General features: G+C 41.0%; 2 protein-coding genes across 7 annotated transcripts in view; both read left to right on the top strand.

Moving 5' to 3' along the window:
* The window catches only part of LOC138827485 (aryl hydrocarbon receptor nuclear translocator-like), a 62,324-nt gene extending 52,823 nt beyond the window's left edge, over positions 1-9,501 (top strand). For 4 of the 6 annotated variants that reach the window (XM_070023034.1, XM_070023036.1, XM_070023030.1 and 1 more), the window contains 10 exons: positions 876-950; positions 2,343-2,494; positions 3,587-3,697; positions 3,874-3,946; positions 4,419-4,542; positions 4,734-4,836; positions 5,138-5,285; positions 6,958-7,120; positions 7,574-7,740; positions 8,832-9,501. In XM_070023034.1, coding sequence (XP_069879135.1) covers positions 876-950; positions 2,343-2,494; positions 3,587-3,697; positions 3,874-3,946; positions 4,419-4,542; positions 4,734-4,836; positions 5,138-5,285; positions 6,958-7,120; positions 7,574-7,740; positions 8,832-8,921 — 1,206 coding nt within the window. In that variant the 3' untranslated portion in view covers positions 8,922-9,501. The remainder of the gene's footprint in view (positions 1-875; positions 951-2,342; positions 2,495-3,586; positions 3,698-3,873; positions 3,947-4,418; positions 4,543-4,733; positions 4,837-5,137; positions 5,286-6,957; positions 7,121-7,573; positions 7,741-8,831) is intronic. The other 2 variants (XM_070023035.1, XM_070023032.1) reach the window with 1 other exon arrangement.
* A 3,144-nt stretch (positions 9,502-12,645) lies between these two features.
* Positions 12,646-23,113, top strand: LOC138827486 (cathepsin K). Its single transcript, XM_070023037.1, has 8 exons — positions 12,646-12,924; positions 14,432-14,552; positions 15,181-15,303; positions 15,384-15,539; positions 17,823-18,041; positions 20,706-20,871; positions 21,338-21,443; positions 22,470-23,113. Exons 2-8 carry the CDS (start codon positions 14,433-14,435, stop codon positions 22,567-22,569), a joined length of 990 nt encoding a protein of 329 aa, XP_069879138.1. The 5' UTR covers positions 12,646-12,924; position 14,432; the 3' UTR covers positions 22,570-23,113.

Raw genomic sequence — 23,113 nt, 5'->3', positions numbered from 1 at the left:
TTTTAGTAGATGTGGAAAATGGCATAGTTGCTTCAGTTTCTTAAAATTTGAAAAGTAATATCACTATATATTAACATTTTATGAATGAACATATGAACAGAATCTTCTGAGCAAAAAAAAGGAATAAAGTATTGATATATGCAACAACATAGAACTTAAATATTACAAGTAAAATACTACAGACCTAAGAAGATACAAATTATATGATTATATTTGTTTTAAATTTCTAGAAAAAGCAAAACTAAAAAGGCAGAGAAAAGGTCAATAGTGGAGTTGATGGGTGGGAACAGATTGACTGCCAGTAACCCACAGAAACTTTTTGGTACAATGTGCATAATTCTAAATATGAATTGTGTATATGAATTGGAATATTTGTCCTGCTGTATAAACTTATTAGTATACAACTTGCATCCTTAGAATGAGTGAATACTGTTAAATAGGATTCTGAAAAAAATATGCTAGAAGCCAGCTGTTTAACAGACAGTTGCTTTAGTTTGTTTCTTTTTTTTTTTTTTTTTTTTTGGGTCCGGTCATGGGGCCTGAACTCTGGGTCTGGGCACTGTCCCTCAGCTCTTCAGCTCAAGGCTAGCGCTCTACCACTTGAGCCACAGTGCCACTTCCGGCTTTTTTCTTTTTTCTTATGTGGTGCTGAGGAATCGAACCCAGGCCCTTGAGCATGCAAGGCAAGTGCTCTACCACTGAGCCACCTTCCCAAGCCCTAGTTTGTTTCTTTTTTTGTTTTGTTTTCCTTCATACTTGTATTTGTAATCTTAGTATAAAGATAGAAGAAATAAAATCCAAATCCCCAGCTAATAGACCAGGAAAGTGAGATGACCACAAAAATGTTTATCTTTACTCTTCTTTCTCTGTTCTAGGAACTCTTAGGAAAGAATATTGTAGAATTCTGTCATCCTGAAGACCAGCAGCTTCTAAGAGACAGCTTCCAGCAGGTATAACTTTTTTTTCTTGGTTTATGCCTGAATACATATTTTTACCTCTTTATCACATTCAGTTTATAAGTACTTATTGCGCTGAGTGCTGGTGGCTCACGCCTGTAATCGTAGCTACTCAGGAGGCTGAGATCTGAGGATCGCAGTTCAAAGCCAGTCCAGGCAGGAAAGTCCATGAGACTCTTTTTTTGTTGTTGTTGTTGTTTTGTTTTTTTGTTTTGGGTCTGGTTGTGGGGCCTGAACTCTGGGCCTGGGCGCTGTCCCTCAGCTCTTCAGCTCAAGGCTAGCACTCTACCACTTGAGCCACAGTGCCACTTCCGGCTTTTTTCTTTTTGCTTATGTGGTATTGAGGAATCGAACCCAGGGCCTCAGGCATGCAAGGCAAGCGCTCTACCACTGAGTCACCTTCCCAGCCCCTCCATGAGACTCTTATCTCCAATAAACCACCAGAAAACTGAAGTGGTGCTGTGGCTCAAGTGGTAGAGCGTTTGCCTTGAGCTGAAATGTTGTGGGACGGCGCCCAGCCCCAGAGTTCAAGTCCCACAGCCTACAAAAAAAAGAAAGAAAGAAAATACTTATTGAACACTGATTGATTGATCAATGTGACAGGCACCAGATTTATTTTCTTCGTATATAGCCTGTATTCTTTTTTTTTTTTTTTGTCAGTTGTGGGCTTGAACTCTGGGCCTGGGTGCTGTCCCTCAGCTCTTCAGCTCAAGGCCAGTACTCTATCACTTGAGCCACAGCGCCACTTCTGGTTTTTTGGTGGTTTATTGGAGATAAGAGTCTCATGGAGTTGCCTGCCTGGGATGGCTGTGAACCACGATCCTCAGATCTCAGCCTCCTGAGTAGCTAGGATTACAGGCGTGAGCCACCAGTGCCCACCTTTCTTATTTTATTTTGTTAACCTGTATTTTTAAGGAGTAAGATTTCAGAATTATTTTATAGATAGGTGAAAGTTAATTGTGACTTTTAATTGTAGTTTTTCAAGCCCTACCTTCTGAAAGTATATGCTTTAGATAACAGCCCTCCTTTATGTACACAAGTTGACAGTGTCCTTAAGTCTTACTAGTGTCCTTACATAAACTAAAATCAATGTCATTAAACTTAAATTTCTGGTATAGAATTGTAAAGTTTATATAGCAACATCTTTGATGGAATTCTCAAGGAAAGTGGGCCAAGTCTTCTCTCCTGGAAATAATTGTTCTTTCTCTTTGACTTAGATGTCAGATAGCTTGGACTCTAGGGGAAAAACTGTGACAAATAAACTTCCTCCTTATTTATGCTTAGTTTTCTGCCCCCTTTTGTTGTTTTAACTTTCAGAAAGACATGTTGTAGAAATGGGAATTTCAAAATTTAATTTTCTTAATTATTTCACCTTAACCTTTTCAGGTGGTAAAGTTGAAAGGACAGGTGCTATCTGTCATGTTCCGGTTTCGTTCTAAGAATCGAGAATGGCTCTGGATGAGAACTAGCTCCTTTACTTTCCAGAATCCTTACTCAGATGAGATTGAATATATCATCTGTACAAATACCAATGTAAAGTATGTATCTTTCCATCTTTTTCCATTGTTGGGATCTCTTTTTCTCAGTCTTGTTATAAGATTTGATAGTTGATCAACTGTTCTAATTGTTCAGAAACTTGCTCTTGAGATGGAAGGGATTTAATTTCAATTTTATGTGTCAAACCTTTCTAGAAAGGGTTTTGTTGTATATACTTTTTCTTCCTCTGGTCTGGTAGGATTTTCAGCTAGAACACAAAGCCTGTGGGCCCTATGGTCTTTATTGTAACAACTCAGCTCTGCTGTTGTAGCATGAAACTAGTCATAGAAAAAAAAAACATGGATATGTTTCAATAACCCATCATTTACAGAAAAAGCAATGGTCTGGATTTGGTCCATGGACCATTGTTTGCTTTAGAGCATAGTTACAGCCCACTGTTTGGTTAGTTTTTGTTCCTGTCTTTGAACTTTCTATTTTTTTGTCAGTCATGGGGCTTGAACTCAGGGCCTGGGCACTGTCCCTGAGCTCTTCAGCTCAAGCCTAGTGCTCTACTACTTTGAATCATAGCACCACTTGCAGTTTTCTGGTGGTTAGTTAAAGGTAAGAGTCTCATGGCAAAGTTTGAGCCTGGGCTGGCTTGGAACCATGATCCTGAGTAGCTAGGATTACAGATACAACCCACTGGTGCTCAGCTCTAAAAAGTTTTTATTGAGATACCTTTTACATATCATGCAGGTCATCCATTTTAAAGCTTATTATGTTTTTAGTATATCGTGGAGTTACATATTGCAACTATCTAAATTCAGAACAATTACATCCCTACTCAGTAGTCGTGTACCTACAGATAGTCATTTTCTTTCTTTTTTTGAAGCTCTATGCAATCTCTCTAATTTACTGTCTATATATTTGCCTATTTTAGTCATTGCATATAAATGGAGTTGCAGAATATGTGGTTTTTTTGTTTCTGCCTTTTATTGAGTATAATTTTTAAGGATCATCCATATTATAGTATGGATCAGTACTATTGTGTGGAATACTAATATTGCTCCACCTACAAATGAAGCTTAAATCTTGTGACATTTCATGTATAGATTCATCCCCCTCTACCTTTCTTATCTACTTTATTTTCATAGAAACTCTAACCAGGAACCACGGCCTGCACTATCCAACACAATTCAGAGGCCACAGCTAGGTCCCACAGCTAATTTACCCCTAGAGATGGGGTCGGGGCAGCTGGCACCCAGGTAAGAAATAAATAATACCTAGAGGAATAACTAGGCGGGGATGATTTGTGTTCCTATGATTTTTTGGGGAGGGGGGGGTGTTAGGCAATTTATTTTGTTTTAAGCCATTTCCTTCAGATTCTTTGTTAAAATCTTTGTTTCCTACCTCTCTTCTCACTGATCTTTTTAACATCTAGGCAGCAGCAACAGCAAACAGAACTAGACATAGTATCAGGAAGAGATGGACTGGCCAGTTACAATCATTCCCAGGTGAGTGTGTATCTTATTCTGTGAAGAAGATAATTAAGCATTTCCTTAAAAACTGTCCCCTAGGTTAGGCATGGTGGCTCATGCCTGTAATCCTAACTGTTCAGGAGGATCATGGTTCCAGGCCAACCCAGGCCAGGCCTGGTGATGTGTACTTCATCCCATCTATAAGGGATAGGAATGGGATGGGAAGCCATAGGTAGGCTTGCTCTCTGAGGCTGACCACAGTAAAAAACACAAGACCCCAACTGAATATTTAAAGCACAGAAGAGCTAGGAGTATGGTTTTAAGTGATAGATCATCTACTTGGCAGGTGCAAGGCCCTAAGTTCATATCCTAGTACTAGCACCCCTCCAATACTCAAAAAATTTATATTTATACACACACAGTCTCCTGTGTATTATATGTGAATATTTGATTTGGTGAATTATCATATTAAATGTTTAAAGATTATTTTCGTAATTTGATTCTGTAGGTTTCTGTCCAGTCTGTGACAGCTACGGGGCCAGAACACAGCAAGCCCCTTGAAAAGTCAGATGGTCTGTTTACCCAAGATAGAGATCCAAGATTTTCAGAAATCTTTTCCAACATCAATACAGGTAGGCTTCTTCCTTCATTTCCTTCCAGTTCTTATTTAGATCACCTGTTAATGGGCCTGATCAGTAATCTTCCTGATCAGTAATCTTCCAACTTGTTTCCACTTAATTATAATACTTAATAAGTAGGAATTTACTAAACTATATACTACAGCCCCTTGACTAGCCCTCCCCCAACTCCTTTTGGTCCACAGATCAGAGTAAAGGCATCTCTTCCAGCACTGTCCCTGCCACCCAACAGCTATTCTCCCAGGGAAGCACATTCCCTCCTAACCCCCGGTCGGCAGAGAATTTCAGGTGAGCCTGGTATGTGTGTGCTGCTTTATAGGGCCCTGAAGGATTCAGTTGCTGAATCCAAGTTTTATTCTTCCCTTTCTCTGATTATTTATAACAAAGTAGTAGTTTGTAGGGCCTCAGTTAAGGCAAAGAAGCTGCTGTTTTCTTCCTCCTGTTTCTTTGCACCTGCCCTGTTGCTATGTTCTAGGTTCCATCTGTGTCCTAGTCAGTGTATAGCTATCAGTCTTTTTTTTTTTTTCTCCAACTGTTACCTAGCTTCCATGATATCTTTTTGATCTTTCACCTGTTTGTTCACTCCTAGGAATAGTAGTCTGGCCCCTTCTGTAACCATTGTCCAGCCATCATCTTCTGCAGGACAGATGTTGGCCCAGATTTCTCGCCACTCCAATCCTACCCAGGGAGCAGCCCCGGCTTGGACCCCTAGCACCCGCCCAGGCTTCTCTGCCCAGGTAAAGCTTTCAATCTGTCTGATCATCAATTTTTTGCTTGCTTGAGCTTTTTTTTCCCCCCATATGTGAATTTATTTTCTATCATATCTTCTCCTTCACCTCTGTCCTCTACCTTCTACTTTTTATCTTTGTTAAGAGCAATTAGATAATTAAAACACTACAAATTATGAGGTTCTGGTGGCTCATTCCTATAATCCTAGCTATTTAGGAGGCTGAGATCTAAGGACCATGTTTCAAAACCAGGCCAGACAAGAAAAGTCTGTGAGACTCTTTATCTCTAGTTAACCATAAAAAACTAGAAGTAGAGCTGTGGCTCAAGTGATGGTGCTAGCCTTGAGCAAAATGATTCAGGGACAACACCCAGGCCCCAAGTTCAAACCCCAGTACCTGCACGTGTGCACGCGCGCGCACACACACCTACCACAAATAAACCAAAACCCATGTTTTCCACATATTCACCTTTATTCCGAATTTCTCACACAAAACAATTTGAGTAGGTTTGATTTTTTTCAAGTTGGTTTTGGCATAAATTTTAAGAGCCTTCCTCTTTGTTAAGGACTATATGATGTAAGAATAGGGAGAAAACTAGTATATAATACAAAAATATATTTAATTTATATGTTACTATATATTTTTATTGTGTGTGTTTGCATATATGTATATTACATATTATATGTGTGTTTGCTTATGTGAGTATATAAGTACATAAATAAATAAATATTTTGTACTGGGGTTTGAAGTCAGGGCTTCATACTTGCTAGCAGTCATTCTACTTAAACCACACCTCTGGTCTTTTTTGCGCTGGTTAAAATTAATTTTGGCAGTACTGTTAGAACTGAGGGCTTTGCACTTTGCACTTAACTAGGCAGCTACTCTACCAGTTAAACCATACCTCCTCCAGTCCTTGCTTTGATTATTTTCTCTATATATCATACTCTACTGTTATTAATACAATTGCTTCTTTTTGGGGGCCAGTACTTGGGCTTGAACTCAGGACCTGGATGTATCCCTGCACTTCTTTTATTCAAGGCTAGCACTCTTCTACTAGCACTTTAGCCACAGCTCCACTTCTGGCTTTTTTGTTGGTTAGTTGGAGATAAGAGTCTTACAGACTTTCCTGCTCAAGCTGGCTTTGAACCTTGATCCTCAGATCTCAGCCTCCCCGGTGGCTAGGATTATAGATGTGAGCCACCAACACCCAGAAATGCCTCTACTTTTTTTTTGTTGTTGTTGGTCGTGGGGCCTGAACTCTGGGCTTGAGCGCTGTCCCTCAGCTCTTCAGCTCAAGGCTAGCGCTCTACCACTTGAGCTACAGCGCTACTTCCAGTTTTCTGGTGGTTTATTGGAGATGGGAGTCACATGGTCTCTCCTGCCCGGGCTGGCTTTGAACCGAGATCCTCAGATCTCAGCCTCCTGAGTGAGCCACTGGCGCCTGGCTGGGCCTCTACTTTTATAATTACATTTAATCAAATGCTTTCACTTCTCACAACTGTGCTTTTTGTACTTTTTTCTCAGCTACCTAGAAAATAGTGCCAACACACTGGGAATTAATTAGAAGTCTATAGTTAGGACTGTTATTCGCTTGTATTAAAAAAATAGTGATTAGTTATGAAACTGTAATAGAAATGGCTTGTGCAGTAATGTATTTGTTGGTCTCTGTCCCTTTATTTAGCAGGTGGCTACACAGGGTACAAACAAAACTCGTTCTTCCCAATTTGGTGTGGGCAACTTTCAGACTCCATCCTCCTTCAATCCCATGTCTCTCCCTGGTGCTCCTACTGCAGCACCTAGTACTGCTGCCTACCCGACTCTCACCAGTCGTGGATCCAACTTCGGTAAGTTCAGACCAGAAGCAGGATAATAGGAAAATGATACTACTAAAGAAAGAATTTGATAAAGTTGTTTGTATTCTGGATACATTGACCTAATTATAAGGAAATGCAAGGTGGCAATGTATTTAGTATTTAAAACATTCAGGAAAAATATTTAGCACATACAAGAAAAAGATTATTTATTGTAACTTAATAGTGTAATATTTACAATAATTTTACTATAAAATTTACAAAATGCCTACACACTTAATAGTATACACATTTAATATAAATGGCCAAAGAGCTCTTTGGGAAACCTAGAGAACAGTTAATTTGGCTTTGAAATTGAAGATGCACTCGTTAACAGAGAAAAGGTATCTTAGGTAAAATTATTGACATGTATGTAGCTATGTACAAGTTTCTCCTCTCCATTGGCATTACTAAGTTGAAGGTAATTTATTTTTACTGTATTTCTAGCTCCTGATACTGGACAAACTGCAGGACAATTCCAGACACGAACAGCAGAGGGTGTGGGTGTCTGGCCACAATGGCAGGGTCAGCAGGCTCATCATCGCTCAAGTTCTAGTGAGCAACATGTTCAGCAGCCATCAGCACAACAATCTAGCCAGCCTGAGGTCTTCCAGGTGAGACAGTAAAGACAGTAAAGAAACTAGGAGAAAAAGGGTCAGAGAGGAGAGATAGAGAAAGGAAGCATACCTCTGTGAAAGTATGGATTAGGAGTGTGTAGAAGACAGAGTGGATATGTAAGGTTAAATGTCAGTAATTGAAAAGATCATGAACTTGGTTTGATACACATCTTTCAATCAGACTAGACAAAATTTATAAAGTGAAGCATGTGAATATGCCACATAAATTAGTTCATTCACAAAGACCCATATCCTTATTTCACAATATCTTTGGCTATAGGGCAAATTTTAAAAGTAATCATATACTGATTATGTCTATAATGATCTATTTTAAAAAGTTCAGAGGCTGGGCATTGGTGGCTCACACCTGTAATCCTAGCTACTCAGGAGGTTGAGATCTGAGGATCATGGTTCAAAGCCAGGTGGGGCAGGAAAACTCCGTGAGACTCTCATCTCCAATAAACCACTCAGAAAACTGGAAGTGGTACTCTGGCTCAGGTGGTAGAGTGCTTGCCTCTAGAGCTGAGGGGCAGTGCCCAGGCCCAGAGTTTAAGCCCCATGACTGACCAAAAAAAAAAAAAAAAAGTTTTGAGGGGACTTACAAAATTGAATGGAGTAATCTAAGCCAAAGGAAGAACTAGAATAAAACACAGAAAGCAAAATGGGTTTTGGTAGGTAAAAAAATAGGACATTTAATTTTATATATCTAGAAGGGAGTAAATGAAATGTGGAATGTGGCAAGCAGATTTCTCTCCCTTTGAAAAGCGGAAACTTTGGGCTGGAGATGTAGCTCCAGGTAGTAGAATGCCTGCTTCACAGATCTGAAGTTCTGAGTTTGGTTTCTAGTACTACCAAGAAAAAAATCTCAGCAAAAAAAAAATAATTTTTAGGTGAAATTAAATATAGATGATTAGAAAAAAAGTGGCTATGATGTAATGGAGTCACTGTTGCTGGAAGTAAGGAAGGCTGGGAGAACTCAGTGCAAGGAAGACTTTTTGGGTTTTGGGATAGCACTGCAGAGAAATGTTGGGTGGGAACTTAGTAAATCTAAAGGTGTATGACCCAAACTTCATCTTTTCTCTCATTAGGAGATGTTGTCCATGCTGGGGGACCAGAGCAACAGCTACAACAATCAAGAATTTCCTGACCTAACTATGTTTCCTTCCTTTTCAGAATAGAACTATTGGGGTGAGGATAAGGGGTAGGGGAGAAAAATCACAGTTTTTAAAAGCAACTCTTTTGTAAACAAAATAAAAGTTCCTCTCCCTTCCCTTCCCTCACCCCCTAATATGTACCCCTATCCCTTCTGGACTTTCCTTGCCTTCTCTTCCCTATCTGAGGTAACATTTATAGAAGGAATTAAATCAATCCCTAAGGCTTCTAGAGCCCTTGAAAATTTGAGGCTAGGTAAAGATAGAATGCCTTTCTTTATGTCTCCTGACCAGAAACAGCACAAAGACGGTTTGTGCAAGGGTCAAGGGGCAGGTTAGAAGAATCTGACATCCACTATTTGCCTTGGATACTGTGGTTTATTTTGCTAAGAAATTCTGAATAGGGTGGAATAGAGGAGGAATATCCTCATAATTGAGACCCATGGTATGTATACATGGGGCTTTAGGAAGTGAGTATAGGCTCTTTCTGCTACCTGTGAGCAATTCCCCTGGAAAGAAACATGTAAGAAAGAGAACAAGAATATGTGTGTGTGTGTGTGTGTGTGTGTGTGTGTGTGTGTGTGTGTGTGTGTGTGCGCGCGCGTATGTGCAAATGTGAGTACATGCACGGTCCTGTATTTCTTTCTCCCTATTAGGGAGTTTATGCAAAATTTGTCCCAGATTTTATCTTTGTATGTTTGTGTGCTCTTCAAAGAGTCCTAAGAAATTAAATCTTCCAAGTATTTTCCATTTAGTGTTGCAGCCAAAGTATTTATTAAGTCTTTGCTGCACTTACATATATACCCAGCCAACATGCAACTAGAGGCAAATATATAATGTCTTCTATTGATAAGGTTGATCTCTAACCTAACATATTCAGTGATCAAGCTGGATTACTCCTGCTTTTGGTGCTCTCGCCTTACTTGGAAGATCTGTAACATTGCTGAAATAGGCTGGTCAGATAAACACTTTACAAAGTCCCAGACTTGGCCATAAGGATAATGCTGCATTTTCTGTCAGAATCACACAGTGTGTGTTCTGTAAAGGTTATTTCTGCATGGAAACTCAACTTCTTGGATTAGCAGTCCCAGTGAAAATCCTCACTGTTGGAGTATAAACCAAATATATAGCCCTTTTGCAAAGTAGCCTTTTTTTTATCCCATCCTCAAAATACCCTATCTAGCAAGAAACACCGGGCCTGTAATTCTTTCCTCTGCTCCCTTTCCAATTTTAAGATTGGGTTTTGTTTGGAGCAGTATAATTCCATGTGTTAAGTAGAACCTGGACTCCCATTCCAACAGGGTCACTTGGTAATTGTAGCCATATAAATGTGGATCCAGGTTACTACTCTCACTCTTTACCTTCCTCAGGTAAGTCATGTTTATCAGCCTTTTAAGAAATGTTCCTGCCAGTATCTTAAATGCAAGACTGAATTAATAAGGAAAAAAATATATTAAGTATATTCATAGGGGACTGAGGAGCACAGGCTGAGGGAATATCATTTACTGGGTTCCCCCCACCCCTCTTTTGTCTCCAGTCTGGTGCCAGGTAGTGGAGTGGAAAAGGAAATGATTTATTTTTCTATTCTATGTGCACACATACAGTATACATATATATTTATATCACAATTTATGAAACCAAAAAGTTGAGTTTCCAATGGAACCCTTGTTTTTTTAAAATAATCAACTTGTTTTTAACTGTGATTGGGACTATAATATTGTACAGTTATTATAGGGTTTGGGGGGAAGGGGCGGGCAGAGAGAAGATACTCTGGGGGGTTGCTTCTGTTTTCCTTCAGGGTTTTATTTTTTGATTTTTTTTTTTCTTGGTGGCCCTTTCTGTATTGCTGGCATCTGTGCTAAGCCATACAGTGGCAAAAATAATGACATGTAGCAAAGATTTTAAAACAATGCATTTTTTCTTTTTGTAAAATTTCTTGTGTCGTGTGATCTTGATTGCGGCTTTATTACTTTCCAGCTTATAAAATATAGATAACCACCACTAAAAGAATACATAGCTCAGGCTTGAAATGTAACTCAGTGGGAGAGCAGTTGCCTAGTATGCGCAAGTGTCTGAAATCGATCCCCAGCACCGCAAGAAACAACGAAGAAGAATCCATAGCTTGAGCTTCAAAACATACAATTATAAAGCATTTCAGGAATCAGAAGTCACAGTGCCCTGGTGACTCAACACCCTTCTTCCTCACTTGCCCTCCTGATCCTGACACATTCTGAGAAGACAGCAGAGACATCGGGCTACACTTAAAGGAGGTGGGGGTTGCCAAAGCCCATAGGGGAGAGGGAGAGAGTTTGGACTTGAAACCAGTAGAGCAGCACACCTGGATATATGTTCTCGTCTGGATTAAAGAGTTAGGAATTAGGAAATTTAAGCTTCCAAATCTGGACCTGTATTTCTTCTCTAGGCCCATGGAGTTCATAAGTAACATTTAAAATCAAAAGGCAAAGCCTTTGTTATTCAGTGTCTGTATAGAATCCGGCTAGAAACAGGACCTCATGTTTATCCTTTCTACTCCAGGTCCCTCTCTTTTTCCTCACATCTGTTTATGGAAGAAAATAGAGCTTGGGGCCAGGGATGATTTCATGACTGCACTAGAATCTTATGATCTATCACATGTCTACATTTTGGGGAAGCATTTGAAGCAGCTCATGTGACGACCTAGATTGGGAATTTTAATAATTGAGACATGCTCATCAGACATGCCACCATCTGAGAATTTTGTCAATAAAGTTACATGTGAGTCCCTCAGATGATTTCAAATGATGTAAATAACCAGGGGTGGCATTTGAAGTTAATTTTAGAACCAATTTAATCTGGACAGACCCTTCTACAAAACCATGTTGGAGGCTGGGTACTAGGGCTCATGTATGTAATCCTGAGAGGCAAGAGGTTTGAGACTGACCTGGGCAATAAGCAATAACCAATAAGCAAGCGTGGCAGCACTCAACTGGGAGGTCTAAATAGGACCATGGTCCGGGGTACTGGGCAAAAATTGTGCAACTATTCTAAATACAAGTAAGCTAAGGATGTCTTCCTAGCAAGCACAGAACCCTGAGTTTAAGCCTTACTACCACAGGTAAGTGGGAATAGGAAAGCTATTCCTTTGCTTAAAAGGAATAGCAACCTTTAGCCAACAAAGCCAGGCATAGATGCCTAAGCCTGTAATCCTAGCCACTCAGGAGGTGGTGATTGGAAGATGGTGGTTCAAGTCCAGTCCAGGGAGGGGGGGGAAGGTTCCAGTGACTCCATCTCAATATAAAGCTGGGCACCGTGACTTGTGTCTATCAGACTAGCTACACAGAAAGCATAAATAGGATGATCAAGGTTCTATGTATCCTTAGTATAAGCCTGAGACCTATTCTTTTTTTTTTTTAAAGCAAATAAAAGTAAAAGCAAAAGCAAAAAAGTATGCAGGAACCTCGTATAAACACAAGGCCCTAAATTCAAACCCCAGAGTAATAACAAAAGGGGGACTAGCTCGTGTCTTCCTTTAGGTTACTCATTTCTGGACTGTTCATTCCATCAACCCAGATTTGAGGGTCAGACATAAGTTTGGAAACTGAGGTTTCAATGTTGGGGAGGTGAATCATAATAGAAAAAAAGGGAAAAAATGCAGTCCCCTGACATAATAAAAGATTTTAAAGAAGGATGGGGTGACTTAAGGCTGTATCCTTCCACTTCCCCACCATAGAAAGTAATCCCCAACTGTGTGTACTGAGGTTTTTGTCTGCTTCCAAAGAGTCATGTGAAACTAAATACCTAGCAGTTCTCCAGCTTGGCACACAACTGCACACACACAGAAACATTGTGTAAATCCACTGCAATCTCCCCCTCTAACCCCCCTTTTCTCAACATTTCTATCCCCGCCTTCCTTATCCAAATTTTCCAGCCAACTGCTGGAGCTGACTTCCGCAATCCTGATGGAATAAATCCAGCATCCCTAGTCTTCCAACCACATTAGACATACTTTCTGACCCAAGAGGAGCTCAGACAGCAAGATTCCCGGCAGCAGGTAATGTTTTTAACTTCTACATCTTTGTAGCTTCAAATTCTTGTTCATTCTTTTAAGAGGATTAGGGGTATAGTGAATTGGAGATCAAAATAAACAATAAGCTCTATGGAAAAAAACAGATACCCTTCTTAGTTCATTTCCTGGCCAAATAAAAAATGCCTGGAAATTTTTAGGATTCCTTGTATGCTTGTCAGTATGCATTTGTGGTTTTGTATTATTAAAAGAATCTTTACCCAACTGTCAGCTGGAGGACTTTAGAGAACAAAAACCCTCATAACAGAAAAATAAAGCTTTATAAAAGAATATACCCATTCCTCAAAAGTGACCTCTATTAAGTTTGCTTTGGCCACAAGGGTTAACCATGAAGAATATGAGGAAAGAGTATGAGGAAGAGAAAGGAGAAGCAAGAGGAGGAGGAATAGTAGGAGAACTACACTGGCAGCTCAGTATTTGTGCTCTGAAACATATCTAAACCCTGAATACTCAAGCAGTTAATGCTGGACATTTTTTTTTCTGGTTTGCAAAGACTACATAAAGATGTACTCTAAATTTAATATTGACTTCATATGGCTTGCTTTTAAACTAGGATTTATGCTTAAACCAATGTAAGAAATTAGTGACACAGGAACAAACTTCTGAGCAGCTCAATGTTTATAGAATATTGCCTTTTCATCCTACATTTTTCTAACTTTGTTTCTGAGGCTTTTATCAGGAAGACACAAAAGTTACTTATTGTTGAAAAAGAAAAACTGCTTTCCCACAGCATCTGGTTAAGATTAGGGCAGTTTCCTGCCTAAAGAGGGAGGAGGGATGAGAAAGGAAGAAGAAATGCTTAAGGAGACTGAGAACAGTAAACATCTCAGAGTTAAAGAGGATACTGTCAACTTTAGCCTGTCCTCTCTCAGCAAGATCTGAAAACATAACAGGATTTAGGCAAGGAAGGAAAAAAAATGCCTTGAAGAAATGATTAGGAAGCAATGTAGCTAGAAATCTTTGTGTTTTCTCCAGTCCCCCCATTTCCAGCTTGTGCTTATTTTGTTCATCTCCACCTCGGATGGGAACACTGAAGATAGGTGCTGAGCGCATCCTACTCAGCCCTTTCCATCCCATTTCTGCTTGTCTGCAAGTATATGTGTGTGATGGTTGAACAACCTTATGCCAAATTACTTGAAACCAAATGTACGGGCACCTCATTCAAACCCAGCCTCTATCATTGTTTTGTCATATGCAAACTACCCTTAATTCTTATCTTTATACAGCCAAGTTTCCTTTAGCCTTACAGTGAAGAAGGGATTCTTAACTTTGTGTTCATGGATTCCCTAGGATTATTGCATACACGTGCATTTTTCTGGTAAGAGAGACTAGACGTTTATTAGTCCCCAAAGGAGTCTCACGAAAGATTAAGAACCAGCAGTCTGACAAGATAGCTGCAGCTATTTCCTCATTCCAAGCCAAGCTGTGAACTCACTGCCAAATGGAAGTGTTCCCTAATTATTCCTTTCTTCAGGATGTGGGGGCTCAAGGTTCTGCTGCTACCCATGGTGAGCTTTGCTCTGTACCCTGAAGAAATACTGGATACCCAGTGGGAATTATGGAAGAAGACCTATATGAAGCAATACAATGGCAAGGTGCCTGGGGACCTGGAAGGGGCATGGCAGGAAGGTTGGGACTTCATAGATCTCCAGTCTTAGCATTTAGGCTTTGTTTTTCATGATACAGTAAAATCTACTACAAGCCAAGCAAATCTGTCTGTTCCCTAACTCTTCACCTATGCTTTTCATTTCTATGCCTCAATCTCCATCCTTCTGTGCTATCTGGGAAGATCTGTAAAGCTCTACAGAATGGTAGCGTGCTTGCCTAGCATGTGCAAGGCACTGGGCCCACTCCCAGCATCACCAGAAAGAGGGAAGGGGAGGAGAGAAGAGAAGGGGAGAGAAAAAAAGGGAGAGGAACCAAGGAGGGAGAATATGCCAGGAGGGGAGAGAATGCACCAGGAGAGGGTGGGGGAAGAAAAGGAAAAGAGAAAAGAAGAAAGGTGCAACTTTTCCTTTGGAAAGACTTCTCAGATTAATACTATTAATCTAAAATTATTCTATAGCTCTCTCCAGTGGTTTGCATTTTTACATAACTTCTTTTTGTGTTGGTTAGTTGCTCGGCTAGACCATATAATTTTTATGTTACATCTTTTCTCCTAAAAAACACATATTACCTATGTAACTTCTCAGTCAATGCATATACTGAATATGTTCTGTTTAGGTGGATGAACTCTCTCGTCGTTTAATTTGGGAAAAGAACCTGAAGTATATTTCCGTCCACAATCTTGAGGCCTCTCTTGGTGTACATACATATGAATTGGCTATGAATCACTTGGGGGACATGGTGAGTTGAACCTCAGTTTTTAGCTCACCTGTTTGTCTTAGTTTTCTGCTAATGCCTAGCCTCCTTTTTCTTTGTTTTAGACCAGTGAAGAAGTAGTTCAGAAGATGACCGGACTCAAAGTCCCTGCCTCTCGTTTCCATAGTAATGACACGCTTTACATACCAGAATGGGAGGGCAGAACCCCAGATTCCATCGACTATCGAAAGAAGGGATATGTTACTCCAGTCAAAAATCAGGTACTCTCGTTTCTTTGGGAGAGTGGGTTGGTAATCTGGCATGACCAATTCCTTCTTCTGCTGTTTTATTCTTGAGATAAGAGATCACTAGGAAGAAAAGGCAATTAGTTATGACACAATACCCATGCTAAGAGAATATGGCTTTTCTTTCCTTCCTTCCTTCCTTCCTTCCTTCCTTCCTTCCTTCCTTCCTTCCTTCCTTCCTTCCTTCCTTCCTTCCTTCCTTTTCTTTTTCTTTCTTTCGAGACAAGGTCTTGCTCTATAGTCCAGGCTGTCCTTATCTATGCTGCCTTGTGCCGTTGAGGCAAAAGCATGTATCGCCATGTCCAGCTCATTACCAAAGCCAGGTTCTCTGGGTTTTCTTTATTACAAATAGTGTTGCAATAAGTATCTTCATATGTATTTTTGTGCATCTGTATAAATTCCTTATGTAAAATAAACTCTAAAACAAATTGCTAGGTCTAAGAGTATCCTTTCCTAAGATCTTACATTCTTTTTTTTTTTTTTTTTTTTTTTTGGTCCGATCGTGGGGCCTGAACTCTGGGCCTGAGCACTGTCGCTCAGCTCTTCAGCTCAAGGCTAGTGCCCTACCACTTGAGCCACAGTGCCACTTCTTGCTTTTTTCTTTTTGCTTATGTGGTGCTGAGGAATCGAACCCAGGGCCTCATGCATGCAAGGCAAGCGCTCTACCACTGACCACCTTCCCAGCCCCCAGGATCTTACATTCTTACTAACATGAGAATACTAGTTTTCCCATAAACTTAACAGCACAGATTTGTGACGGTGAGGTGACAATTAACTTAACATCCCTCAATACTTTTCTCTCCCTTGCCTAGAACTGACCAGGTATATAGTGTCAGACAGTAGAGATTCAAAATAGCTGAACAACTCTTCAAGAAATATTCAGTCTTGAGCTGGGTGCTGGTGGCTCATGCTTGTAATCCTAGCTACTCAGGAGGTTGAGATCTGAGGATCACAGTTCAAAGCCAGCCCAGGCAGGAAAGTCCATGAGACTCTTATCTCCAATTAACCACCAGAAAAAAAAAAAAAAAAAAAAAACCCAAAAACTGGTAGAGCACTAGCCTTGAGCTGAAGAGCTCAGGGACAGCACCCAGGTCCTGAGTTCAAGCCCCACAACCATAAAAAAAAAAACATTTTTTTTTTTAGTCTTAAACTGGGAATATGGCGTAAGTGATAGCACATGAACCTAGAAAGCACAGGCCGAGTTTAATCCCCAGTACTGAAATTAAAAAAAAAACAAACCACCCAATTCTCAATCTTACCAATAAACCAGAAGTCAGGTACTGGTGGCTCATACCAGTAATCCTAGTTATTTAAGAGTTAAGAGTCTGAGATCTGAGAATTGCAGTTCAAAGCCAGCCTGGGAAGGAAAATCCATGAGACTTTTTTTTTTCTTTTTTTTGTCGGTCGTGGGGCCTGAACTCTGGGCCTGGGCGCTGTCCCTCAGCTCTTCAGCTCAAGGCGAGCGCTCTACCATTTGAGCTACAGCGCCACTTCTGAGACTTTTCTTTTTTTTTGCTAGAAACTAATTTATTAATGTTACTGCTGTTAAAATAAAACATGGTTACATAGAACTATCCACTTTCTCATAACTCAGTAGCATTTGTTATCTCTAAAGCAAATGATCATACAAAAAATTTGAGAAATACATCAACATCATGAATTTAAGTTCACAGTGCTCCCATGAAACTCACATCTCCAATTAACCACAAGCGGAGCTGTGGCTGAAGTGCTTAAGACCATTAGCCTTGAGCAAACATGCCCAGGGACAGTGCCCCACGCCCTGAGTTCAAACTCCAGGACTGGCACATACACACAAAGACTAGGAAAGAAAGAAAAATCTAGAACAAACATTAATAATAACTATCGCTTTTTGAGAGACTAGTATGTGTAAAAAGTAAATTTCACATGCAAAATATATTATTCTTTATTAAAATCTCATTAATATAGAATTACCCCACATTTTACAGGTAAGGACTGAAACAGAGGTTTAGTAACTTACCTAAGCTCATATAGCTAGTGGGTGAAAGGCAGGAGAACCATCTCAGAAGCTGCACTCTGCTCTACTCTGTTTTACCACATCTAATGATAACGGTTATCAGTAGCAACAATAGCAATATAATAACACAACAAATATTAGAATAGGAAGACTGTGACAAAGGCAACATTTGTTCAGGAATTTACAAAATGTGTAGAACTTCATCAGGCTGATATAGGATGTCTGAACAAAAATCACTGATTGTTTCTGTGGATGCTTTTCAGGGTCAGTGTGGTTCCTGTTGGGCTTTTAGTTCTGTGGGTGCCCTGGAGGGACAACTCAAGAAGAAAACTGGCAAACTCTTAAATCTAAGTCCACAGAACCTGGTGGATTGTGTTTCTGAGAATGATGGCTGCGGAGGGGGCTATATGACCAATGCCTTCCAGTATGTGCAGCAGAATCGGGGTATTGATTCTGAAGATGCCTATCCATATGTGGGACAGGTGAGATTACTCCGAAGAGTTTTACTGCCTTGTACTGGCTCCTCTCTCATTACAGTATTTTTTACTGGCAATAATGTCAGAAATCTTGTGGTCAGGCGCTGTTATCTCACACCTATAATCCTAGCTACTCTGGAGGCTGAGTGCTGGGATTATAGGTGTGTACTGCAGTGACCAGTTTAGCCTTCTTTTTTTTTTTTTCGGGTCCCGTCGTGGGGCCTGAACTCTGGGCCTGGGCGCTGTCCCTCAGCTCTTCAGCTCAAGACTAGCACTCTACCACTTGAGCCACAGCACCACTTCCGGCTCTTTTCTTTTTGCTTATGTGGTGCTGAGGAATTAAACCCAGGGCCTCAGGCATGCAAGGCAAACACTCTACCACTGAGCCACCTTCCCAGCCCCCAGTTTAGCCTTTTTAATCTTTTTTCTTCCTTTCCTTTCCTTTCCTTTCCTTTCCTTTCCTTTCCTTTCCTTTCCTTTCCTTTCCTTTCCTTTCCTTTCCTTTCCCTTTCCTCCCTACCTCTCTCTCTCTCTTCCCTCCCTCTCTCCCTCCCTCCTTCTCCCTCTCTCTCTCTCTTTGTTTTTGTCAGTCGTAGGGCCTGAACCCTGGGCCTGGGCAATGTCCCTCAGCTTTTCAGCTCAAGGCTAGCGCTCTACTACCTGAGCCATAGCACCACTTCTGGCTTTTTCTGCTTATGTGGTGCTGAAGAATCGAACCCAGGGCCTCATGCATGCAAGGCAAGCACTCTACCACTGAGCCATCTTCCCGGCCCCTCCTTTTTTTTGGTCAGTTGTGGGACTCAAACTTAGGGCCTGGGCATGTTCCTGAGCTTCTTTTTTTTTTGGGGGGGGGGTCCCCGTCGTGGGGCCTGAACTCTGGGCCTGGGTGCTGTCCTTCAGCTCTTCAGCTCAAGGCTGGCGCTCTACCACTTGAGCCACATCACCACTTCCGGCTTTTTTCTTTTTGCTTATGGGGTGCTGAGGAATCGAACCCAGGGCCTCATGCATGCAGGCAAGTGCTCTACCACTGAGCCACCTTCCCAGCCCCATCCCTGAGCCTCTTTGGGCTCAAGGCTAGCACTCTACCACTTGAGCCACAGTGCTACTTCTGGCTTTTTCTGAGAAGTTTATTGGAGAGAAGAGTCTTATGGACTTTTCAGATGGGGCTGGCCTCAAACCTCAATCCTCAGACCACAGCCTCCTAACACCGGCTCTTCTAGTCTTTTTTTTTTTTTTTTTTTTTTTTGGTCAGTTGTAGGGCTTGAACTCTGGGCTTGGGCGCTGTCCCTGCACTCTTCAGCTAAAGGCGAGCGCTCTACTGCTTGAGCCACAGTGCCACTTCCAGTTTTCTAGTGGTTTATTGGATATAAGAGTCTCTCAGAGCCGGGCGCTGGTGGCTCACGCCTGTAATCCTAGCTACTCAGGAGGCTGAGATCTGAGGATCGCGGTTCAAAGCCAGCCTGGGCAGGAGAGACCGTGAGACTCCTATCTCAAATAAACCACCAGAAAACCGGAAGTGGCGCTGTAGCTCAAGTGGTAGAGCACTCGCCTTGAGCTGAAGAGCTGAAGGACAGCGCCCAGGCCCACAGTTCAAGCCCCACGACCGACAAAAAAAAAAAAAAAAAAAAGAGTCTCTCAGACTTTCCTGCCCTGGCTGGCTTTAAACCGTGATCCTCAGATCTTAGCCTCCTGAGTAGCTAGGATTACAGGCGTGAGCCACCGGCACCTGGTTCTCTTGTATGTCTCTAAATCATCTGGAGTTATTTTTGCATGTGAAGTTGAAAGTAAGAGTTTGCTTTTCACATAATTTTTTTACCAGTCCTGGGACTTGAACTCAAGACCTTGGCACTGTCCCTGAGCTTCTTTTGCTCAAGGCTAACACTATCACTTGAGCCACAGTACCACTACCAGCTTTTTCTGTTTATGTGGTACTGAGGAATCAAACCCAGGGCTTCATGCATGCTAGGCAAGCACTCTACCATTAAGTCACGTTCCCAGCCCCTATTTTGTTGTTTTCTAAAATGATAGATGGATAGCTGGGCGCCGGTGGCTCACACCTGTAATCCTAGCGACTCAGGAGCTGAGATCTAAGGATCACGGTTCAAAGCCAGTCAGGATAGGAAAGTCTGTGAGAGTTTTTTTTTTTTTTTGGGGGGGGGGGTTCAGTCGTGGGGCCTGAACTCTGGGCCTGGGCGCTGTCCCTCAGCTCTTCAGCTCAAGGCTAGCGCTCTACCACTTGAGTCACAGCGCCACTTCCGGCTTTTTTCTTTTTGCTTATGTGGTGCTGAGGAATCGAACCCAGGGCCTCATGAATGCAAGGCAAGCACTCTACCACTGAGCCACCTTCCCAGCCCATCTGTGAGACTCTTATCTCCAATAAACCACCAGAAAACCGGAAGTGGCTCTGTGGCTCAAAGTGGTAGAGCACTAGCCTTGAGCTTAAGAGCTGAGGGACAATGTCCAGGCCCAGAGTTCAAGCCCCACGACCAAAAAAAAAAAAAAAAAAAAAAAAAAAAAATTAAATTAAATTAAATAGGAGCTACAGTCCCTCTGTAGAGACTAATTAAATTAAAATGTCAGATCACTAACATTTACTCAAAATACGAGTTGAGTTTCTTGTTCATTGCTTATTGCTTTGTGCCAATCTTATTGCAACCTTGTTATTTTCAGGATGAAAGTTGTATGTATAACCCAACAGGCAAAGCAGCTAAATGCAGAGGATTCAGAGAGATTCCCATAGGGAATGAGAAAGCCCTAAAGAGAGCAGTGGCTCGAGTGGGACCGGTCTCTGTGGCCATTGATGCAAGCTTGACCTCTTTCCAATTTTACAGCAAAGGTAAGGAACTATTTTCCAGAGATAACTCTTAAAAAAAAAAGTTGGGAGCCCTGACCATTTTTAGTACTTAGTTCTTATATTTATACTCAGTCTACTGGAGAGAAATTGGAAACTGCCACAGTGTGAAGCAACTCTAATGTTAACCCTCCTGGTTGATGGAAAATCCTACAGCCTTCTGTACTGGAGATCCCATACGTCGACTCTTGGATTGTCATTTTGTGTATACCAATCCTGGGCTTAAACTCAGGGCCTGGGCTCCCTGCCACTCAGGAATACCACTTTAGTGCACTTGAGCTTTTAATATTTTGGTGTGTGTGATTATTTGGAGATAAGAATCTCAAGGAGTTTACTATCTGGTCTGGATTCCAACTGTGATCTTGAGATCTCAGCCTCCTGAGTAGCTAGGATAAGAGAAGTGAGCCACCAGTACCCAGCTAAAACTTCATCTTAATATTTTGTTTCCTAGGTGTATATTATGATGAAAACTGCAATAGCGATAATCTGAACCATGCATTGTTGGCAGTAGGATATGGGACCCAGAAAGGACACAAGCACTGGATAATTAAGAACAGGTAATGACAACAATACTATTTCTTATTCACTTACCCTTATAACATTCAACTTCACCTCCAGCTTCCCAGTATTCCTTTCTTTTTTCCAAATCATAGGACATTCTCTCAGGCTTTTCAGTGTAGAGATGCTAACATATGATGGTGATACAATAAATAGCATTCAAAGTATGTGTTAGTCAGCTGCCCTGGGCAAGATGCTTAGAGACATACAGAAACAAGTAAGCAAATGTTTGCCCATTAAGATAGATTTAACTGTGACCGAAGTAACACAACGAAAACTAAAAGTAGCACTAAGAATCTGTTTATTTCCTTAGTAACTCCATCTACTCTCATAGCATCATCCATCTTGCCAACAGAACTTACTCTCAAATCAAGATCACTGACTTCAGCCTCCCTTCAGTAAAGCTAAAAACTCTCGATCAGCAGTAATGATAATTCAATCTGATCTCAAGTCTACCTTTCCAGATGTTATATGCTGCTTTACTGTGTTAGGCAATCTATTTTTCAGCCACATGATCATACCATATCTTACTTTCCTATCTCGATTATTGATTTCACACCATTCCACTTTGGGTTCAGCCTCAAATGTCCCCTCTCACATCAAGTCCTCTTCCTCTTGATCAGAATCAATTTCTTCTACCTTTGAGACCTATAGAAGTATGATTTCTGTCCACTTGTTTTTTTTTTTTTAACCAGTCCTGGGGCCTGAACTCAGGGCCTGGGCACTGTCCCTGAGCTTCTTTTGCTTGAGGCCTGTGCTCTACCACTTGAGCCACAGCACTATTCCAGCTTTTTCTGTGTATGTGGTACTAAGGAATCAAACCCAGAGCTTCATGTGTACTAGGCAAGCACTCTACCACTAAGCCACATTCCTAGCCCTTCTGTCTACTTCTTGACTTAATTCTTTAAAGGTAAAACTGTCTTGCTCATTTTTGTATGCAATCTGTCCTTAGTACAATACAGAAAATGTTTCAAAGACTACTTAAAACCAAGGATACTAAGTATTTGTATCGGTTGCTCTTACAGCTGGGGAGAAAACTGGGGAAACAAAGGCTACATTCTCATGGCTCGGAATAAGAACAACGCCTGTGGCATTGCAAACTTGGCCAGCTTCCCCAAGATGTGACCGCAAGCAGCCAACCCCATCCTGCTCTTCTATTCCTTCTATGATGGTACAATCTGTTGATGTACTTTGGAAGGGAGTTGTATTATTCTTGAAGTAGATGTGGTGATACTGAGACTTTTTAATTCTCTAATTATTGGTGCTTCAAGTGACACCTGTACAACCTTCTGTTCTTTCCACCCTTTTTCTTTGTGGCCATAGCAGGAATTTCCCTAAGAGATGTATCCTTTTAGGCTCAGAGATATGACCACAGACTGACTTTGTTCTGGGACTGTTGCTATGTGGATAGATGCTTCACGTCCTCAGCTAGGCCAGATTCTCATTCATTGGGATTATTTAGCTTTAACCACCCCAGAGGACTGAAGTGACCTGACTTCTCTACTTCCAAGTCCCCTTCTAAATCCTCAAGGTAGATATTTCTGAGTTTTTTCATTCCAATTTACAAATCTATTCATAAATCTTTGGTACAAGTTTACAAAATATAAAAATGTATTTTCTTTTTCTTCTTTGAATTTTTTAAAATAAAGTATTTATCTCTTGTCTATAA

Source organism: Dipodomys merriami, unplaced genomic scaffold (assembly GCF_024711535.1).
Source record: "Dipodomys merriami isolate MVZ:Mamm:240054 unplaced genomic scaffold, mDipMer1.0.p SCAF_156, whole genome shotgun sequence".
Lineage (NCBI taxonomy): Eukaryota > Metazoa > Chordata > Mammalia > Rodentia > Heteromyidae > Dipodomys > Dipodomys merriami.
The sequence above is the reverse complement of the archived record's forward strand: the minus strand, read 5'-3'. Positions and strand labels throughout refer to the sequence as shown.

Excerpts from the sequence above, each read along its gene's own strand:
- LOC138827486 (XM_070023037.1), top strand. The coding sequence starts at position 14,433 with ATGTGGGGGCTCAAGGTTCTGCTGCTACCCATGGTGAGCTTTGCTCTG. Across the intron at positions 18,042-20,705 it reads CCTATCCATATGTGGGACAG|GATGAAAGTTGTATGTATAA; the intron begins GTGAGATTACTC and ends TGTTATTTTCAG. Across the intron at positions 20,872-21,337 it reads TTTCCAATTTTACAGCAAAG|GTGTATATTATGATGAAAAC; the intron begins GTAAGGAACTAT and ends TTTGTTTCCTAG.